Source organism: Triturus cristatus, chromosome 4_1 (assembly GCF_964204655.1).
Source record: "Triturus cristatus chromosome 4_1, aTriCri1.1, whole genome shotgun sequence".
NCBI lineage: Eukaryota > Metazoa > Chordata > Amphibia > Caudata > Salamandridae > Triturus > Triturus cristatus.
Genome location: NC_140585.1, coordinates 863249884 through 863270091, shown reverse-complemented (window position 1 = coordinate 863270091; position 20208 = coordinate 863249884). Strand labels below are relative to the sequence as shown.

The 20208-nt window shown below is 46.3% G+C and overlaps 1 protein-coding gene across 1 annotated transcript in view; it reads right to left on the bottom strand.

Annotated features, from left to right (window-relative positions):
• Positions 1-10676: 10676 nt before the first annotated feature.
• LOC146855684 (tubulin alpha-1C chain-like) overlaps positions 10677-20208 on the bottom strand; it is a 65764-nt gene continuing 56232 nt past the window's right edge. The window contains exon 4 of the mRNA XM_085653583.1: positions 10677-11895. Coding sequence (XP_085509709.1) covers positions 10918-11895 — 978 coding nt within the window. The 3' untranslated portion in view covers positions 10677-10917. The remainder of the gene's footprint in view (positions 11896-20208) is intronic.

Here is a 20208-nt window from a genome sequence, read left to right as displayed (position 1 = left end):
GCCACCCTGCTCAAGGGTCCTGTGACCTCAGTGACTCAGTAACTGTCACTCTATGGTGTGTTGCTTCATAGGCTTGCCTGCAAGACTGGAGGTGAACTTCAGTATGAATTGTGGCAGACAGGCCTTCAAGGTTAACCCACACTTGTCACTGCTAGGGTCCACGTGCTGGTGCTAAGACACCAGGGCTTTTAAGATCTTGCGGGGCCTTCTAAGGTCTAGCATGGGAATGTGCTCCCTCAGGGGGAGTGGTCTGGTGGACTGGTCATGAAGGCTGAACCTAGTTCCCCAGTTCCAAATTCAGCAGCTCTGACCATAGTGCCACAACCCCCCCCCCCACCACTGAACACCATACTGCCCCACTGAGAGAAACTTGCACTGCGCTGACCCGCTATAAACACCTGGATGTGACTCAATTCATATTACGCACTAGACAAGAGCAATATGCTGCCTAAAAAAAATTAACATCCTAGAAAAAGCAAACACTCATAGGGAATGCAAGATTAAGTAAAGCATGTGATATGAAAGCAGGAACAACATGGTTGCCTTTTTCTTTTTACACTCATTATTCAGAAATTAGTGAGTGCTTTTGCCTGAGAAGTTAAGGCCACGACTACAGAGCCCAGAAGGGACCCACTTCAATGCCCATTGCTTATATCCTTAAGCAGTATGGTTTAAAAAGACCACACTTGTGAATACAGAGTCGCAGTATGTATTTTGTTTTCCAATTCACCCATCAACCAGGTATTTCAGTACCTCCAGGAATAGTGCCCTTTCCCGCCCAGGGAAGACAATGTTGTTCAAAGAGCAACGAGAAAACAAAAGTAGCGCGTCACTGGCAAACCCTGTAAAGTGGCACTAATGAGTTTAGGTGTGAATAAATCAATCTGGCCACCTTGCAACCACTCGGTCTTGCTTTAGTTAGTTATTTTTCATATTTTTAATGTTTTATTTCTCTCCACCCCGAGGCTACACTTAGACATTGAATAATATCAGAAAAAGACAACGTTTCCAGCAAAAGTGTTTTTCGGTTTTTGGATCCATTTCACAGGGGAGCAAATAAACGAAAGGAGGAAAGAGAAGGTAATACCCGTTTCTTGAAGTCTCGGTTTTCACTAAATGAGGAGGAGCGAGACAGAAAGAGTGGGAAGAGGGGAAACAAAGGGGGGGGGGCAGCTGCCAGCAGTAGGAGAACTGGACACTGTCCTGGTGTTCTCTGCCCAAGGAAAAGACGGTCCTTTTCCTTCCCTACCTGTTCCGCCCGTCCCCAAAAGCCAAACTTTAACTATCCGCCGTGGCAACTTCTGCCCTCCGGGAGGCATGTTTAAAATAAGAAAGTAGGGGAACGGACTCTATGTAATTAAAAGAAGTAGGGGCACGCCGTGCCCGGTCAATCCCGCCCACTGCATGCAACTCTGTTCTAATAAAGTAGCAGTATGGGTGTTTCATGGGTAAGTTTCCTGGAGAGCTGGTTGGTTATTGGATGTAGAGGGTCTCAGACCGCATGGTTGCACATCACCTACTCTCCATTTAAATATGTGTTTCTACAAGGCAGCACCAACATGTACTTTATCATAACTGTAGTGTGTACCAATAATGAAGGGGGCGCCATCACACGCTGCAGACTGGTACATTTAATATGAAACCAGAGTTTTACTGGACTCGGGTTGTCTTGGACTTTATGAGTAATGGCACACCAGTGTCTGCAGGACTTGGGATATTAAAGGGATTTTTACGTCGAACCTACCAGATAGTGCGAGCTGTCCAGTTGCAAGAAACCAATTTAGAATTTACAGTCTGTTAACAGCCAATCCACTGCTTACAATTTTCCAGTTCTCACCCTTGCAAACTTTTCGTTCCCCTGCTAAACACCTTGCAGATCTCTCCCTCGGTTGGCTTTCTTACCTTGAAAAACAACCTCTCCTGCCCCCCGGCGTCTGTGCTCCATGTTGTGCACTCGGTCCTGTGCTTCCCCCCCCCTGCCAACCCTCAGCTGTGCGTTCCTCACTCCTTCATTGCTTAATTTGGGCTGGTGGTTTTTGGTGCTGGCCCCAGCACATAATTGTCAACACTGGCACTGTGACAGGCTGACACATGGTGGTGCCGTCTGTCTAATTTAGAGATGAGAAAAACAGATGTTTATTAAATCAAAATATATTAAAAATGACTAATGCCTGCCGCTCAAGCCATTGTCATAAGTTTGAGGGGCCTGGAATAGTCTGGATTGTTGCATGTGTAGGAGCGTGATGGTAAGTAGTTGTATTCGTGCGATCATTGGCAGGGCCGTGGTTCCTTTTTTTTTTTCGTTCTTACAAATTAAGCTCTGCGTTTCCTTCCCGTTTCCGCCGTCAAATATCTCCTTCCACGTGTTAGTACTCAAGCAAGCTGCCTCGGGTCCCCAGCTCTTGTGCTCTGCCATCACTCCTGCAAAAAACAGTGTGTTGCTTCTGCCATTACATGAAAGCTCACGTTTCGTGGGAATAACTGCGTAACATGTGCTCATGAGCAATGCTACTTTGTATTGCGCAAAAGACAAAACCATGCTGCGAACCTTAGTGAGGCAGACGACAGCAGTAAAAGATAAACATACCATGGCGACCACCGAGACGTTCTATAGAAGTGTAATTCTTTGAGCAATTGTTTCGCAAACTGAGAACAAATGCACTGGAATCATTTCACCAACATCAGCTCTCAATAGGCAAGCTTAAAGTTCACTTTTTCAATGCATTTTATTCCATTTTTATGAACCACGTTCAAAATGCGAAATAATTGCCATTTAATTTACATAGCACACGCTAAAAATTAAAGTGCGTCAAGGCGCCCACCAACAGTGGATGTTCCATTTCAACTGTTGAAGGAAGGAAGGAAGGTGCTTTGACTGCTGTTATGCAAACCATAGATTTGAGACACCTCCATGGGTGCTCAGCTCACAAAAGTTTTTCAGATTTTTATTACAGCTTGTGATTTTGGTCAGAAATTGAGGGGGTGCGAGGTTCAGATTTTCCAGCAATCACACTGGCATATCATATTGAAATGCATAATAGGACACAGGGTGCATGAGAGGGGCTAAAGAGGAAGTGGAAAGAGACGAATGGGGATTGATAGGTTATGAAGTGAGAACATATTTTCTAAAATAAGCAACATTTTTGAAGACTTTTATAGCAGAGAAGGAAAAAATATGTGCATTTGTATCTTTTGTGGGTAGGAAAAATTCCTGGTTAAATCCGAGACCTCACCATACCCCACTGAAAGCACCTGAACCCAATTATTTCCAAGAATATATATATATATTTTTTATAACACCCCAAATACACCCCCCCCCCCCGCAGCTACGCTCCTGAAAACATCCATATTATCGACTGCACCCCACCCTCCCCTCATATTAAAACATTGCAAATTACAGTTTAAAACCTGTCGCCCCACATAAGTGCCGGAGTATCTCCTACCCCTTGAAAAGTGAACAGTTTTTCAACACTGAACAGAAAAGCCAGAGTAGATGGGGGCTCAAACAAAACCCGACAAATTACTTTAACTGTGTAAGAAATTGGGTTATTGGTATCCATCACTTATAGAAGGCGGTTGACCAGTAGTTTTGCCAAGATCTTAGTTTCCAAGTTTAACAGTGATACTGGACAGTAGGAGGCACACTTCTCTTAGCTTTCCTGGCTTCTGGATTATAACAATTGTCGCCTGCCTGAGGTCCCTTGGCAGGGTGCCCTCCTTCCTTGCCCGACTGAACATTGCTCAGGGCAGGCCCACTATACTCAACCTCGCGCACTTAAAGGACTCCAGGAAAAAACATTTGGAACTAGGGATTTCACAATTTTCTTCTAGCCCAGTGCATTGGAGATCTCTCTCTAACAAATCTGCAGCTAGGGATCTGCTCCCCCTCTCCTGGAGTTTGGGGGCCAGGATCTCATTAATGAGGTCCTCGATTTTGCGCATGCACCTCTCCCTTTGCCTGATAAAATGCTCAACAAGGGCTTGAGTTATTGCAGCATGGGTGTTGAAGGGCTTGCCCACTCCTGTGGCAATGGCAGAAATCCAGCTTTGTTCTTCCTCCTTCCTGGCTAGCCGCACCAGTTTACTCGCTGTGTTGCCCACCTTTTTTTTTTTTACCTTGCCCTGTTTTGCCCTATGCAACAGCCTTGCCAGGTCTTCTCTCATTACTTCAATCTGGAGAGCCAGGTTGGGGGAAGGAAACATTCTGCCTCCATTTGTGATAACTTTGCTTCTAACTCCCCGGCCTCTGTCCCTCGAACACGTATGATAAGTTGTCCCTGAATTACCCTCTTATAGGCCTTCCAAAGATGGATCTCTGCATCCACTGTACCCATGCTCTCTTTTAATCAAAGATCCGTGGACTCTTTGATAATGTTTCTGGGATTGCAATCAGCTATCTCCTAGGGGGTCTATCTTCCATCCCCCCTTCTTGTCACTAGGGTGTCTGTAAGTGTGTCATCAGGGGCGAGTGATCAGAGAAGCCCCCTGGAAGGATGGTAGTATGTCTGAACTTGCCCTGTAGGGTTAGACTGAGGTCTCCTTCCATAAGTAGTAGGGATTCAGGCATCTCTGCTATCCATTTCATCCAGCCCTTCTGTCTGCGACCCAGGGGAGAGGACTAAGAGACAAATACCATGTTGTCCCCATGCAGCTCGGCAATCCCAGCTTGTTTGCCCATATTTGGTACAATCTCAACGAAAGGGAATTAAAGACCAATATCCCCCCCACTTCACTGGATCCCAATGAGAATCTGTGTGCACTAGCATACAGCATCTGCTGTGATTCCATGCCCCATATTTGTTGCCTGCAAGCTGCGTTTCTTGCCGGAGGATTAGATCAGGGTTGCGCTGTGTTAAATATTCCCACATAACCCCTTCCTTCAACTTGCTACCTAGGCCATTTATTTTCCAAGAGAAAACCTTTAGTGCTAGTCTGAGGGATTGGTGTGTGCTGCAGCCACCTCCATATAAGTGTGCCTGCATGCTGTCATCCTATGGGAGGACTCTGATGCCTCCAACTCTACCCCTAACCCGTTAGACCCGCTCCCCATCTCTTCCACCTGGTGGTCTACATCCTCCCACAACCCCAATGCCCAAGGGGACTGTCGTCCCCAAATCCATTAGCACCATCATTATAGTAAACAAACAGTGATAATTGCCTTTGACAAAAGTGGAGGGGCCCGGTGCGGCCCATATTGTAATTAGTGCAAATCATAGTCAGTGCCACCCTAGGCAGAACACCAGGTCCATGTTAGACGTGATTGCTGTGTCAGCTCCCTACACTAGTGTCAGCCATCATTGAGGTGACCACCATCAGGGTGGCTCATCCAATTCTACCCTGGAGTTCTCAGATCTGCTAACTGCTTCATCTGCATCCCTCACCAAGGTTGCCCATTTGTTTCTAATGTTCTAGGAGCGGTATTGTGGAATATCCACCACTACCTTGACTCTTGCAGTTTCTGCCAGGACTCTAGTTGTGGCGTTGGTTGGGCATCTGCACAGCCTGTCAGTCGCTGTGGTGCGATAGAACCACACATTCATTTACTACACCTGCTGGTTCAACGTGGTCTCAACCACGCAAGTCTTAACCATGCATATGCCTTTACCACGCATGCCTTTGCCAAGCATGCTCAACAATGCCTATTTCATTGTTAAGACATATCCATGGTTAAGACTTGACAGGCAAGTCTTACCCCCTGCCCTCGCCCTGAGTTCTAAAACTACCCCCTCCCTCCTAAAAACAAACCCCCTATCCCAGCCCCAAAATCTTCCCTGCCCCCAGCCCTAAAAACAACCCGACCTCCCCCAGCCCTAAAAACTAGCCAACCTCCCCCAGCCCTAAAAACTAGCCAACCTCCCCCAGCCCTAAAAACTAGCCAACCTCCCCCAGCCCTAAAAACTAGCCAACCTCCCCCAGCCCTAAAAACTAGCCAACCTCCCCCAGCCCTAAAAACTAGCCAACCTCCCCCAGCCCTAAAAACTAGCCAACCTCCCCCAGCCCTAAAAACTAGCCAACCTCCGCCAGCCCTAAAAACTAGCCAACCTCCCCCAGCCCTAAAAACTAGCCAACCTCCCCCAGCCCTAAAAACTAGCCAACCTCCCCCAGCCCTAAAAACTAGCCAACCTCCCCCAGCCCTAAAAACTAGCCAACCTCCCCCAGCCCTAAAAACTAGCCAACCTCCCCCAGCCCTAAAAACTAGCCAACCTCCCCCCAGCCCTAAAAACTAGCCAACCTCCCCCCAGCCCTAAAAACTAGCCAACCTCCCCCCAGCCCTAAAAACTAGCCAACCTCCCCCCAGCCCTAAAAACTAGCCAACCTCCCCCCAGCCCTAAAAACTAGCCAACCTCCCCCCAGCCCTAAAAACTACCCAGACCTCCCCCACCAGCCCTGAAAACGTCCCCAGACCTCCCCCACCAGCCCTGAAAACGTCCCAGCCCACCAGCCCTGAAAACGTCCCAGCCCACCAGCCCTGAAAACGTCCCCGCCCACCAGCCCTGAAAACGTCCCCGCCCACCAGCCCTGAAAACGACCTCCCCCACCAGCCCTGAAAACGTCCCCGACCTCCCCCACCAGCCCTGAAAACGTCCCTGACCTCCCCCACCAGCCCTGAAAACGTCCCCGACCTCCCCCACCAGCCCTGAAAACGTCCCCGACCTCCCCCACCAGCCCTGAAAACGTCCCCGACCTCCCCCACCAGCCCTGAAAACGTCCCCACCCACCAGCCCTGAAAACGTCCCCACCCACCAGCCCTGAAAACGTCCCCACCCACCAGCCCTGAAAACATCCCCACCCACCAGCCCTGAAAACGTCCCCACCCACCAGCCCTGAAAACGTCCCCACCCACCAGCCCTGAAAACGTCCCCAAACCTCGCCCACCAGCCCTGAAAACGTCCCCAAACCTCGCCCACCAGCCCTGAAAACGTCCCCAAACCTCGCCCACCAGCCCTGAAAACGTCCCCGACCTCGCCCACCAGCCCTGAAAACGTCCCCGCCCACCAGCCCTGAAAACATACTCGCCCACCAGCCCTGAAAACGTCCCCGCCCACCAGCCCTGAAAACGTCCCCGCCCACCAGCCCTGAAAACGTCCCCGCCCACCAGCCCTGAAAACGTCCCCGCCCACCAGCCCTGAAAATGTCCCCAAACCTCGCCCACCAGCCCTGAAAACTTCCCCGACCTCTCCCACCAGCCCTGAAAACGTCCCGACCTCTCCCACCAGCCCTGAAAACGTCCCCGACCTCGCCCACCAGCCCTGAAAAAGTCCCCGTCCTCCCCTACCAGCCCTGAAAACCTTCCCAGACCTCCCCCACCAGCCCTGAAAACCTTCCCAGACCTCCCCTGCCAGCCCTGAAAACCTTCCCAGATCTCCCCCACCAGCCCTGAAAGTGTACCCAGACCTCCCCCGCCAGCCCTGAAAATTCCCTCCGACCCCCACCCCTGAAAACATACCCCGATCCAGAAATCTATCCCCCAACCCATACAAACTATTCCCCCATCCCCTAAAACACTGCCTGAGCACCACTTACCTCACCACATCCTCTGGCTCTCCCAATTTTTCCTGCTTCCACCCAGCAGCAGCGCTCGGCCTTAATCACAATGTGTGGCTAAGACAAGCGTAGTAGCGCTTGCTTTGTCAGAACACACACAGCTGAGCCTGCGTTGGACCAACTATTTCACCTCAGCCACTGCCATTCCAGGCACCAGGTGGTTTCCTGCGAGTAGATCCTCACAGGTTTCATAGGCCATAGATGCATGCCACTTGCAAGAGGTGGTCCCCTCGCAAAAGTTGAGCAGCCGAACCACTATTGATGTGGGAGGCACAGGTAGCTTACCCAGCATCCTATATGCCCTCACAACTGCAAACAGTCAATGCCTTGCTCTCTAACACCTTCAAGAAGAGCCAGTCCTCCAAGAACAGCTCCATACTCAGGCCTCAAGTTTTCTACAGACACCCACCAGCTGCACATTATGCTTTGAGCATCCCTGTGTCTTTCACCCTATCTTGTAGCTGCTCAATGGTCTTCTGGTGGGCATGAATTGTCTTATTGCTTTCTCCAACTATAGCTTCCAGCTGGGCCAGCGAGCTTTAGGATCCCCTCACACTCTCCACCCATTTCTTATGGTCTGGATGCAGGAGTCCTAGATCCAGGGCTACGTCAATCTTTTGCTCTAAGGGGATTTGTGTGTCCTTGACGGCAGCTAGGATCGTTGCTGTATGTGCTTCCAGTCCTTGATCCAGTCCCGGTTGTCCCGGGCTGGATGTGTAGTCATTCTGCAGGGCCAGGGGTGGGGGTACGTAGTCACTCCCATCTTAGGTCACACTATTCTGCCATAGGTAGGACAACAGATCCACCACCCCATGGAACCCTCAACCATCTGCGAGGGTGTTGCTGGGGAGGTGGATGCTGTCGCCGGAGGGTGATCAAGCAGGCTTCGATCATCTACTGGTCACCCGGCTACCAAACATATGTGGGGGGGGGGGGGGGGCACTGGGCATTCCAATTCAAGCCAGCAACACCCTCCTCCGGGACCGGTCAGCTACCCAGCCCGCACCAGCCTGGGCAAGTGGTGTGGCCTGCCAGACCCATCCAAAGCAGTCAACCCAGCCGCCCCCACACACGAGCACTTTTCACCTACCTCTGGATCTCAGCATGGAGGAGCCCACTCTGTTGTGGTGCCCCCCCCCCCCAGGGCATCGCCTGGATGCAGATATCACTGGAGGAACCTCCTCCAACCAACCATCCGCTGTTTCAGCTCTGGAAGACTGTATCCTTCACCTCAGCATCTCTCTCCCCCTGTGGTGCAGTGGAGTTTCATGTGGACCACTATCTGTGGTCCACTTTGGGCCCAGACTAAGGCACCTTGCCCCTCTCAGCTCCAGGAGGGAGAGTGAGGTACCTCCAACAGCTTCACTGGATGTATGGCACTCCACAGAGAGCCTGCCACGCTTCCATCATATGCAGCAAGGCCTGATGCAACTTTTCTGTGGCCTGCTCCACCAAGCCTTTGTCCGGCTTTGCTCTCTGGGCCTTCGGGGTGGAAGCGGCCTTCTCAGGGCTGCAGCATCACCGTGGTCAGCCCTCAGGAGCCCAGCCTTCTTCAGTTTGAAGCTGTATCAACCCTCATCTTGCTGGCCCTGTGCAAACTTCTATGTTGCTTTGCCTACTCCTAGGCCATCCACAGCACTCATGACCAGCTCCTTTGTTTGCCCTAGGGAGGCCCAGTCTCTGGCTGGCGGACAATCCAAGGCCTAAAGGTTAACTAACACTGGCCTGATGCACCAGAGCTGTTGGCTCACACGGCCATCTTGGTTGTTGATAAGCCACGCCCCCCCCCCACCACCCCCGACCAGCAGTGTTAGTCTAGTTTAACACTGCTCTCTGCAAGAACCACTTTTTAGTTGGATAGGAGTGAAATAAGGAGCGAAAATTAGGCCAATGCCAAATATTTCAATATTAGATGGTTATCCCTGGTCATTGTTGGCTATCCCTGGTCATTGTTGGCTATCCCTCGTCATTGTTGGCGACCTAGTGAATAGTCAGCTGAGGTAAGTTGGTCATTGGCCGTTCTTGGATCACCTCCAAGTTAAATCATTACCTTGCTGGTGAGGTTTCAGTTATTTGCATCGAGTTCCTTATTTTCTTAAGTGCAAGTATAGCTGAAGACCTGGCAATGTAGCAGAAGAAAATACCATATGTAAGGGAGTGCTCTTCAAGACCTACATAAATCAGTGAAGCCCGAACTGCTACGTAAACTGCGTGTGGCACAGCCAACATACCACCACCACCACCCCCCCCCCCCCCCCACATGCCCCTGCCTCATTGGGTATCAGTGAGGTAAAACCCAAGTAAAAAGACATGGTGAGTAAGGGTATACATCTGGATCCTTCTGAGTCTTCATCGCTCCCAGGCAATTAACTGTGCGCCCCCCCCCCCCCCCAAAAAAAAAAACCTCAACATGGTGCTTTCTTAAACACCAGATAAATCCAATGTTGGTAGTGCCAGGTGGTATGGAAATAAAAAAAATTCCACTATTCCATTCATAAATTGGTAGTTCATGACCCACAGCATGGACCATTTAGTTTATGCAGCCCCGGATGTGTCATTCCATAGGGTCCAGGGCTGTAGACCTTCGTAAGAGGTCAAAAACTAGAAGATCTTGGTGCTAAAGCTCGGTCTAACCAAGCACACATCATGCTCCCTTTGAGAGGCTCTAGTCCAGATGTGCAAACTGTGGGCTACAACAGGGGTAACATTAGATTTTTAAAGGTAAAAAGCACCGATTAGGATCTAGTCAACTGAATCCTTCTGAAGAATCCAGCACTTGTAGAATTGGCTAGAAGGCAGGAGCTCCCATCTCTCCACTGCAGGGCTTCCGGGGTTCGGCTGCATCCCTGTTATTTACTACATATTCACACAAGTAGAACAACACTTAAAGCTGTGGAAACGCAGACCTCCTCCGACATGGACTCACAAATTCAGCCATTTTCTGCTTATAAGTTCCCAACATCTGGAATATTAAATCCAGTGTTACAGTCGAAAAAGAAAGTTAAAGTAAAACAGAACCTCAAACCAGAGTTTGACATTAATGCCTGATGCCCACACATCACTGAAACCGCATTTTATGCAAATAACCCCTGAAGGGAGTTAGTGCATTAAAAATTCAAAAAAAACAAAAATTGTAGTTAAAGTTTTATTTAACAAACCTTATAAATTCATATTTTAGCACTTTTTTATGCAGCATGTACAAAAGTTAAGTGATTTAGACTCGATGGGCATTCACCCTCTATTAAACAATTTAACACTGGATATTGACAGGACTGAAATAGTCTGTTTCTAAAACAACTATAGACATAAATAGCACAGAGAACATCCCAAACATACATTGGCAGATTGTTTCAGCTAGTCTCGGTGTTAAACTCAGTACTCATCCTCCTCACTATCCACATTAGCAGAAGAATCTGCTCCCACTTCTTCATAATCTCGCTCAAGGGCAGCCATGTCTTCCCGGGCTTCAGAAAACTCCCCCTCTTCCATTCCCTCACCAACGTACCAGTGCACAAAAGCCCTCTTTGCAAACATCAAGTCAAACTTGTGGTCAAGCCGGGCCCAGGCTTCAGCAATAGCTGTAGTGTTACTTAACATACAGACTGCCCGGTAAACTTTAGCCAAGTCTCCCCCTGGGACTACCGTTGGAGGTTGGTAATTAATTCCCACCTTGAACCCAGTGGGACACCAGTCTACAAACTGGATGGATCTCCTGGTCTTAATTGAAGCTATGGATGCATTGACATCTTTGGACACCACATCCCCACGGTACAGCAAGCAGCAGGCCATATACTTGCCACGGCGAGGATCACACTTTACCATTTGGTTTGAGCACTCAAAGCAAGAGTTGGTTATTTCTGGCACTGAGAGCTGCTCATGGTAAGCCCTTTCTGCTGATATAATGGGCGCATAGGTGACCAGTGGGAAATGGATTCTAGGGTATGGCACCAAGTTTGTTTGAAACTCAACAAGGTCAACATTCAGTACTCCATCAAATCGGAGGGACGCTGTAATGGAAGACACCACCTGCCCAATCAATCGGTTTAAGTTGCAGTAGGATGGATGCTCCACATTTAGGCTGTTCTTGCAGATTTCAAAGATGGCCTCATTGTCCATCATGAATGAGCAGTTGGAATGTTCCAGCGTGGTGTGGGTGGTTAGAATAGAGTTATAGGGTTCCACCACCGCAGTAGACACCCTTGGAGATGGGTAGATGGAAAATTCCAGAACAGCTTTCTTGCTGTAATCCACGGAAAGCCTCTCCATCAGCAAGGAAGTAAATCCAGAACCGGTCCCTCCTCCAAAGCTGTGGAAGACCAGAAATCCCAGAAGACCGCCACACTGGTCAGCCTGCAGAAGACACAAACCATCTGAATGAAACATCAACCAGCCTGCAGACAAAAAACAGTAGGAATAAGTCTAGCTCTTTACACATTACCCACTCAAAACCTTTGACAGGGGGTTTAAACTCGAAACAAATCTACTATTTCCATGTATGAATTTCTATTTTTTCCATTATGTCAAAGAACTCCCATGCACAGTACCCTCATTTGAGAGGAGAGATTAGATCGATTTTTCAACAGACCTACAAATATGGAAAAGCGATTAGCTTCAAATTATGTAGACGTGAATGTAGCGCACACAATATTTTTGAAGTGCACAAAAGCACTTTCTAGCAGAACCACACCTGAGACTGAGGGCTGACTTACAAGTCAATTAGTCTACCAATCCAGAATAAACACCAAGTTTTATATTAGTACCATGCACGAGAGGAAAAAGCTTAATTATTAAAGATCTACGAATCTTTGCAGTATTATAACACTCGACCTGTTGGACTTTCGTCAGCTCATTTCTTGCAATAGGACATTACAATGATACAGTAGGAACAGAGCAAGTCAGAAAAATGTACACCTTTATTTTGGTATTACCCTTTGAAGTTATGTGAGCGAAGTGTGAGAATTAGCCAAACGCCTTCCATCCAGTTCTCGAATTACTCCATTATTTTATAACTGCAAGATATAGTCACTTGGCTCCCTCCATGCTGTTGGTGCAACAAGACTTCGGCTTTTATAATTTGTGGTTTTATCTGCTGTACACATACTACATGGTTGAAGGATGAGGTCAGGTGCTCCTATTAATTTATTATGGCATGGTAGAATTTCGAGCTGCGGGTTGTAACAGAACCCAGATTCATTTCTCTGCCCGATGGAATGCCCAGCTAAGCGCAGGTTTGAGGGGCCCAGTTTCAAACACAGCTCAGTGCAATGTGCCCTGGAAAGTCAGAAGGCCCACAGCGGCTCATTGATATGAAAGAATTCAAAGCCGGTGATGGAGCCTTACAGAGGTGAGCATTGAAGAGCTTCCCGTAATAGGGAGACCACTGTTTGGGTACAGATGTGGCAAGAGGGAGAAAGTTCGTACAATTGGCCACCCCGCTCCTATATGGTCTTTGTTATGGAAGCTTTGCCACAAGAGTGAAGTGGGAGGTTTCCACTGGGCATTTTTGCTTTAAAAGATACCCCTCCATGTTAAAGTTTATTCCTGGTCCATGGAGGGAAACTTGGACAAGTACATGATGGTGCCTACTTCTCACTCCAGCACTCCAAAAATGTTACCAGTTTAAGTGGGATACCTTCAATGAACTTCAGATAAGCTGAAGTGCTCACCACCTAGCCAATAGTTCTGTGCCTGTAGGGGTAGCGCAGGTGCCACATTCATAGACTATGAGCAGGTCAATCCTGAAGGAAGTCCTTTTTCTTTCCTGAGTTGACAACCTGTCTGGAACATTTGCACACCATCTGAAATTTGGGATTTTATGCAGATTTCCAACTCCATCCAAAGAGGAAACGTCAGTGCACTTGGAAAGTGCACCACTACTTTCTTGGCCTCTATCGACAGATCCGAAGAGTTGACACCTTGCTCCCCATGCACGTTCAGTTTTCCTGGATGAGTGACCAACATAATACCCTGGAGGAAATAATCTTAACAGGTAGTGGTGTGCAAACACTCCTACACCATGACAAGTAGTAAGTGGAGAAAGAAATACTAGAAGTCCACAAAATACTGTTCATATAGTGCAACATTGGCACGAAAAACTGAGCCATTGCTCTTGCACAGGCAGGGATAAAGTGCAAACATAAATTTTTTAGAAGGATCAACACACTGCAGACTTGGCTGACATTGGAGCTTCCAAAACCAGTCACAAGGGACCATATACCTACTCCTTCACTGACCTGGGTGCATCAAGAATACATTCAAACATAGGATTCTTCATCTGGCTTCAAGCAAGATCTCTCGGTACCAGGTGCATCTGTGACAAGCCCAACTCTGACTGTTGCAAGGGACTGGTGACAACCATTAATCTTGCTGTACACAAATATTGAATTGCAAATACTCTTTTGGGGGAATCGTGTATTCGAGGGTAAGATATGTTAGGAGGTTTTGAATTATTCTGGTTAGGTTTAAACACCTTTGTGGGCAGAACTGGATTTGTGTTCTTTGCCAAATTGTTCTGCACCTTTCCTGGGACTGAACAGATTGGTGCACTCCACGGAGCAAAACTTTGCTCCGTGGGTACTACAATAGAAGAGCTACCAGCATTAGTGTGGACAAGGTGTTGTGGCAGAGAGTTTAGGACTGTCAGTTTAGGTGTGCCTGGACGTATGCCAAGCACAACATTAGCCATTGGTGAAAGTCCTAACATCACATGAGGCAATTACGCTGTAGCCCAAGATTAGCAAAATGAGCCCCAAACTCATCTCTTCCCCCTCCCAGGAGATTCCACTTTCACAGAAATACAGAGGACATCCAGATTCTCCTACAGTCAAGCATTGATCTGGAGTGTATTAGTGTTTAAATGCAAGCCACACGTGATGGAGGTACAGGATTGTCGAGGCAAAGACGGGCTCGATCTGTATTGATGAAACACCTTCAAGGATGGCAAATGGTGACACTGTAGACCTTTGGGGACATCTTTATGGCCTGTGGAGCAAGTCAAATACTCGAGCCACACAAGCATTAAGGAATAAGAGTTTGTTTTGAAACTGAACTTTTCTTTGGTCTTCATATTGCTGCAGTATGCTTACCTAATGGGTATGGTTAGTGCGATTGCTAGCATGGTGTACAAAAATAAAAAATAAATTAAAAACAAAAAGTAAACAAAGTGGTCTCTTATTAGATTGTCCGAAAAGGGCATTTTGGTTTTCCATGAACTTCTGGTTATGCGTCCCATTGGCAATTCAGCATCTTCACGTTGTACTAGGGATATTTTACTTTCTGCATCAAGGGCAGCACTAATAGCAAGCAACATGCAGTCCTAAAGGCATTAACAAAAGTCCAAAACTGCAGAGCAAGTGTAAACGGCCAAACTCATTACAAACTGTTCCATCACATAGCTCTTCGTGTCTGGAAGTCCAGTAATGCACACTATGCAGTTGCCCATTAAAGACTCTGCTGGCAGGGAGCCATACTACTGTCTTCAAAATAGTGAATTCATACTACACACATGGCAGTGTGGATAGACGGGTCACAGTAAAACCCTCACTGAATTGTGGGGAACACACCTCAGTTATTAGGTGGTGCTTTAGACTGAAGTCTGAGAGACCATTAATAAGCCCCCCCCCCCCCCCCCCAATCTTCATAGGTGGTATCTCAGGGGTACCTTCCCTTGGAGCGAGCAGCAGCGAGCCAGTGTTCTGGTCCACTGAATGGCTTGGCTTCCCTAGAGCCCCTCACTAGGACATCTGTGGGTAGGACTTTGAGGGCCAGCTGTGCAGGTGGTCTCGCATCTGTACAGAACAGGACTCATATGTACTCTTCCACACTCAAGGGTTGGCAGTCCCATTATTACTGCCACTATTACCCCAGGGGCCATAATTTGCTCACGCCAACCCAGTGGGCCAGAGGGGAAGTGGTGAGGATTTCTAGCCCCATCTATGGGCCCGGATGTGCAAATTAATAAAAAAGGACAGACAGGAAAGTGGAGAGAAAGAAGGGGGGTGGTGGGGGGGAAAGAAGAGGAAAGCGAAGAAAAACAAGGTGAGCCAGACACTGCCCCCGTTCACCCAGTCTCCAGTAGCCCTCCTCCCCTCCCCCCCCCCCCCCCCCCCCCCTATTACAGAACTTGCCACTATATTGTGTATCACCATCTCACAGCTGGTGGCGCTATGTTTTATTGATCTCACCAACATATAGGTCAAACATACTAGAATAAGCGATCTCTGCTCATTCTTTGATTTACATTATTACAGCCCATGTGCTGTGCTACGCCTATATGCTGTGTGTTCACTGTACCGCAACATGGCTGCTCATGCACAGACTGCTGCGCAAGTCTGCAAACCCCATCCCCCCACTTTCCTCCTTATACAAGATTATGTAACCGTGACTATTTTATACAACTGCTTATATTTAGCATGTCACTTGTATAACTAGCACTGACTATGGTATATTTCCTTGTATGCTGTTGCTATGCATTTGCTTCTACTTCATGCAATTGTAAATCACCCATCTGTAACTCGGGTAAATTACTGTTAAGCGCTCACATACCTTCGGGTCAAGTATACGCAATACAAAACTCCCTAAATTAATTAAATCAATAAATAATGCATTTGGGGAAGACTCAAACAACATGTGGCAACTTGACAAGTGTCTCAGTCTTACTCACTAACGCCATTTCTGGCCACCCAGAAAAATGATCAATTGCCCTTATGATATTTATAGCAACATTGTTAAAAATCGGCCCAATTAGTCCATGCCCAACTCTTCCCATGGCGCGTTAGGACCTTTGATGGGACAAAGTAGGAGTCTGAATCTAAAGTGTTGCACCTTATATGAAATGCCACACTCCACACACACTCGAAATATTCTTTCAAGGTCTATTTCTGGCCACCAATATCCATTTTGTTTGTTTTAATAATACTAAGAAGTCCTGCATGGCAAGTGTTAAGCAATTTATTCCCCAACACTTTCGGAGTAATGATCTCATCTTCGAACACGTGTCTTCTACAGATAATTTACTTCTCACTTCCCACTATTGTAGCAATCACGTATCAGTATTCTTCTTCGATACGTTTGGCAACCTTATTCAAAATCTCATCGTTTCCTTGGGCACCCATCAACTTCTCAACAGTGTATACCATCAACTTTTCTCCCATAATGTAGCCACACTCAATTCAATTTTATTTACTTGTGTAACAGGCAAATATAATAGGCTAAACCAATCTGCAACCTTATCCTTTACCCTGGTAGATATTGCACACTGCAATTATAATCTAAAGGTATAATAGACGTGTGCTATCCATTATGATGCTTTGTATAAAACTTTGTTGGTAAGAATTTTTTGCAAGGGGTTTCTGATCACAATGCAACACGACTCGAGAACCCCAAATGTACTGCTGGAAGTATTCTAAACCCCATACATAGGCTAAGGTCTCACTTGATCACTACATTTTCTTCAGGTGGTGTAAGTGAACAGGATTCAAATGCAATTAAGTCATGGCCATTCTCATCAATTTTGGATAATACAGGCCATAGTCCCCTACAACTGGCATCAGCAGTGACTGCACCATCATCCAACCGGTCGAAACCATGCAACAGTGAAGCTAGGCATATAGGTTCTTTGATAGCCATAAAACCTTTTACGCTCTGTGGCCCACTCAAACTTGTATTAGTTATTGAGGAGTAGTCAAATGGGAAAGGTTTTGCTTGAAAAGTGGCATACAAATTAAAAAAAAAGACCAGAGAAAGCCCCAATATGCTCTCTTATCAGGTTTACTCTTGGTTGTGCTTGCATTTTGTATGACATCTAAGAGTTCCTTGCTAGGTTTAATACCATCACAACTAACCGCTTGACGTAGATAGTTAGCACAGTTCTTGGTGAACTTGCATTTGCTGTACTGTGTAAGGAGTCTTTTTATCCAAGATATCCAAAACTATTTTCAAAGGGGTGATGTGTGTATAATGCGTTTTTGTACGTCTCTTATCACTGCACTTATCTTTAGAGTTTATTTGAATAGTCTCCGTCCTCCTGCCTGAGAATGGACTGTAGAATGTGGCCAGGAGACTGCTTGGACTTAGTGGCAGGCAGTACAGAGTGATTGTACAATAAATCTGAAGTTCAACTTATTTTATGCCTCTGGGACTTCCTTACTGCTGTACCCCAATTTTACATTGGAGGAGGATGGGATCCCCTATGAGTGCAGACATTTTTTGGAGAAGATTTCATGTTTGTGAAGGAAAGATCTTCAGAGAAGGAACTTCAACACTGAGCCTACTCTGCAGATTCATTTGTTATTTTCACCCGAGGCCTTTTCAGGGATTTGACTTCTGGAGAGTTTCAGCCATGAACTGTGGGTTTAGGTGCTCCTTCTCGACCCATCTAGACTTTTGGAATGTTTGATTACCAGCACAAGCTTTGTGGCGCCGCATGCACTGTTTCCACATATCTGCCGCTACCAGCACTGGGATGCCTCTGGGTAGCCATGTGCTATACAAATGTATTTTTCATTTCATGGAGAAAGTGGTTGGAATGTGCATCGTTCAAGAGCCTACCTGACCCAGCTGTCAGCACGTTACTGCTGCAGATCATGACGTGCGTTACCGACCGGTCATGAATTCTGCTGTGTGTGGCTCCCTGCAGGTACAGGATTTTGAAACTTTTGGCGTCAGCCAGGTGCTATTGACACTCACGTCGGAGGGTGTCCTACAGAGTTCACGATTCACAACATTGTGCTAGAGTTGCCTAGCAACGCAGGATTTATATGGAAAAGTCTTATGTTCCAATCTGATCTTTCCCTTCACAACGATGTCGACCTTTGGACCATGACTGCGGCAGATGCTAGCCAAACAGTACTCTAACAAATTGAAAACAACTGTATGGTGCAATGAACGCTCTGGGCATTTTGCTATCGGGATGCAAGCATACCTGGTGATAGGCAGCTGTAATATCTAGAGATGTAAACAAATTGATGCCTTCAAAAAACAAATGAGTTATCAGCAGAATACCATTAAAGTTTTTACCATCAAAGACGACATTTCTGGCTCCACCATTGCATAAAGAGGCAACAATATAGGCAGTTAGAATGGAGCTGGGTTCTCCATTAGTGCAGACGTCTGAGTAGTTCGTGAGCAACCACTAACTCTCCAGCTACCTGCGAGTAGCTCTCCTGTGTGCCTTTCCTGCTAATCTAGAAGCTTTTACTTGTTTGAAGTATTATTAATATACACCAACTTTAAAAAGTATGTATTTTAGATAAAAGTGTGGATAAGCTGATGTTTGGAGAAAAATAGTTGAATTTTCAAAATGTATCTAAAGCTATTATTTGAATTGGAGAGATGTATTACTTGATGCCACGGAGATTGCAGCTATTGCTGTTATGCATTACCCATGTAGAGACATTTCAAATAGAGAACGCTTTTACAACTTAATGCTGGCAACCCTGCCTAAGGTAAATCACTATTACATCAATAATAGGAGTAGCTCAGGATGATTTTTATTGAATAAAAGTATCTCATATTACAGAAGGAACCTGCATTGGAGTATTTAACTGAAAGCAGAATAAATAGGTCTTCAGTGCAAGATGTGTGATATGCTGGAATAACTAAGGGAAACTGGGATTGGTGTATCAAGGAAACTTCCAGCAGAAGTGTGGTTTAGAAAGCAGGAATTACAAATTAAAGCACATCAAGGAAAATAGAAAAAGTAAATACAAGTAACTATGTGCTGTTTTTGTCAAAGAAAATCATCTATAGCAAGAACTGACTGGACACCTTCAGTTACCTATGTTTTTGGAGTAAGTTCCAGATCTGAATGAAGTTTGAGCCTTTAAAATCCATAACATGATTTAGAAGTGGATAGGATGGCTTAAATCTAAAAGAGAGTTAAGGAAAATATTTCAGTGGTTATGTAGTAGTGTTAAAATATATAGTTTAACTTATGCTCACTCTGCTACGTCTTTGCTAAAATGACAATTACAGCCATTGTACATCAGTATTTTTGTTCTCACAATGAAAATATGTTTTTATGTAATGGTGTGGGCTTAAGAAATTGATTGGGCATTAGGAAAGTATTTTCAAATACCTTCTTGTGTACGGATGAATTTGGATTATAGTCTAAAAACCATTTTTTATTTTAAATGGAAATCTGTGCTTTAGATCTCAATTCTGGAGTTCTGATTTATGGTCCTTCAGTCATACTTTTGGATACATTCACTGAAAGAAAAAATAAAACCGGTTTCAGGGACGTTATAGTTAGTAATTAGCATTTTAAAATACCATAGAAATTCACAGAAAAGAAAAGACAAAGGTTAAAGGGACCTTATAGTTAGGTGGAAAATTCACTCGGACAAAACCAGAGAAATTCAGCTGTTACAGTTAGCTGAGCTAACTATAAGTTGCGCGCCGCAATGCACTGCTGATGATTGACTGGGGGTCAGTGTTTGATTTGCTCAAATGCTCCGTTCATCATTCCCTTTGGTACTGCGGATGACACATTTTACATTACTCAGGTCATCAGTGATGTCACTGACCATGTCATCAGCCAGGGAGTGCAAGTGTTTATAAACAAAAGTTTAAGAATCAGTATACAGATGCCAAGGTGTATTGACGAATGAGTGGGTGTAAGAAGGTCTATAAGGATTATTCAGTGGGTGCATGACTGACTGCGAG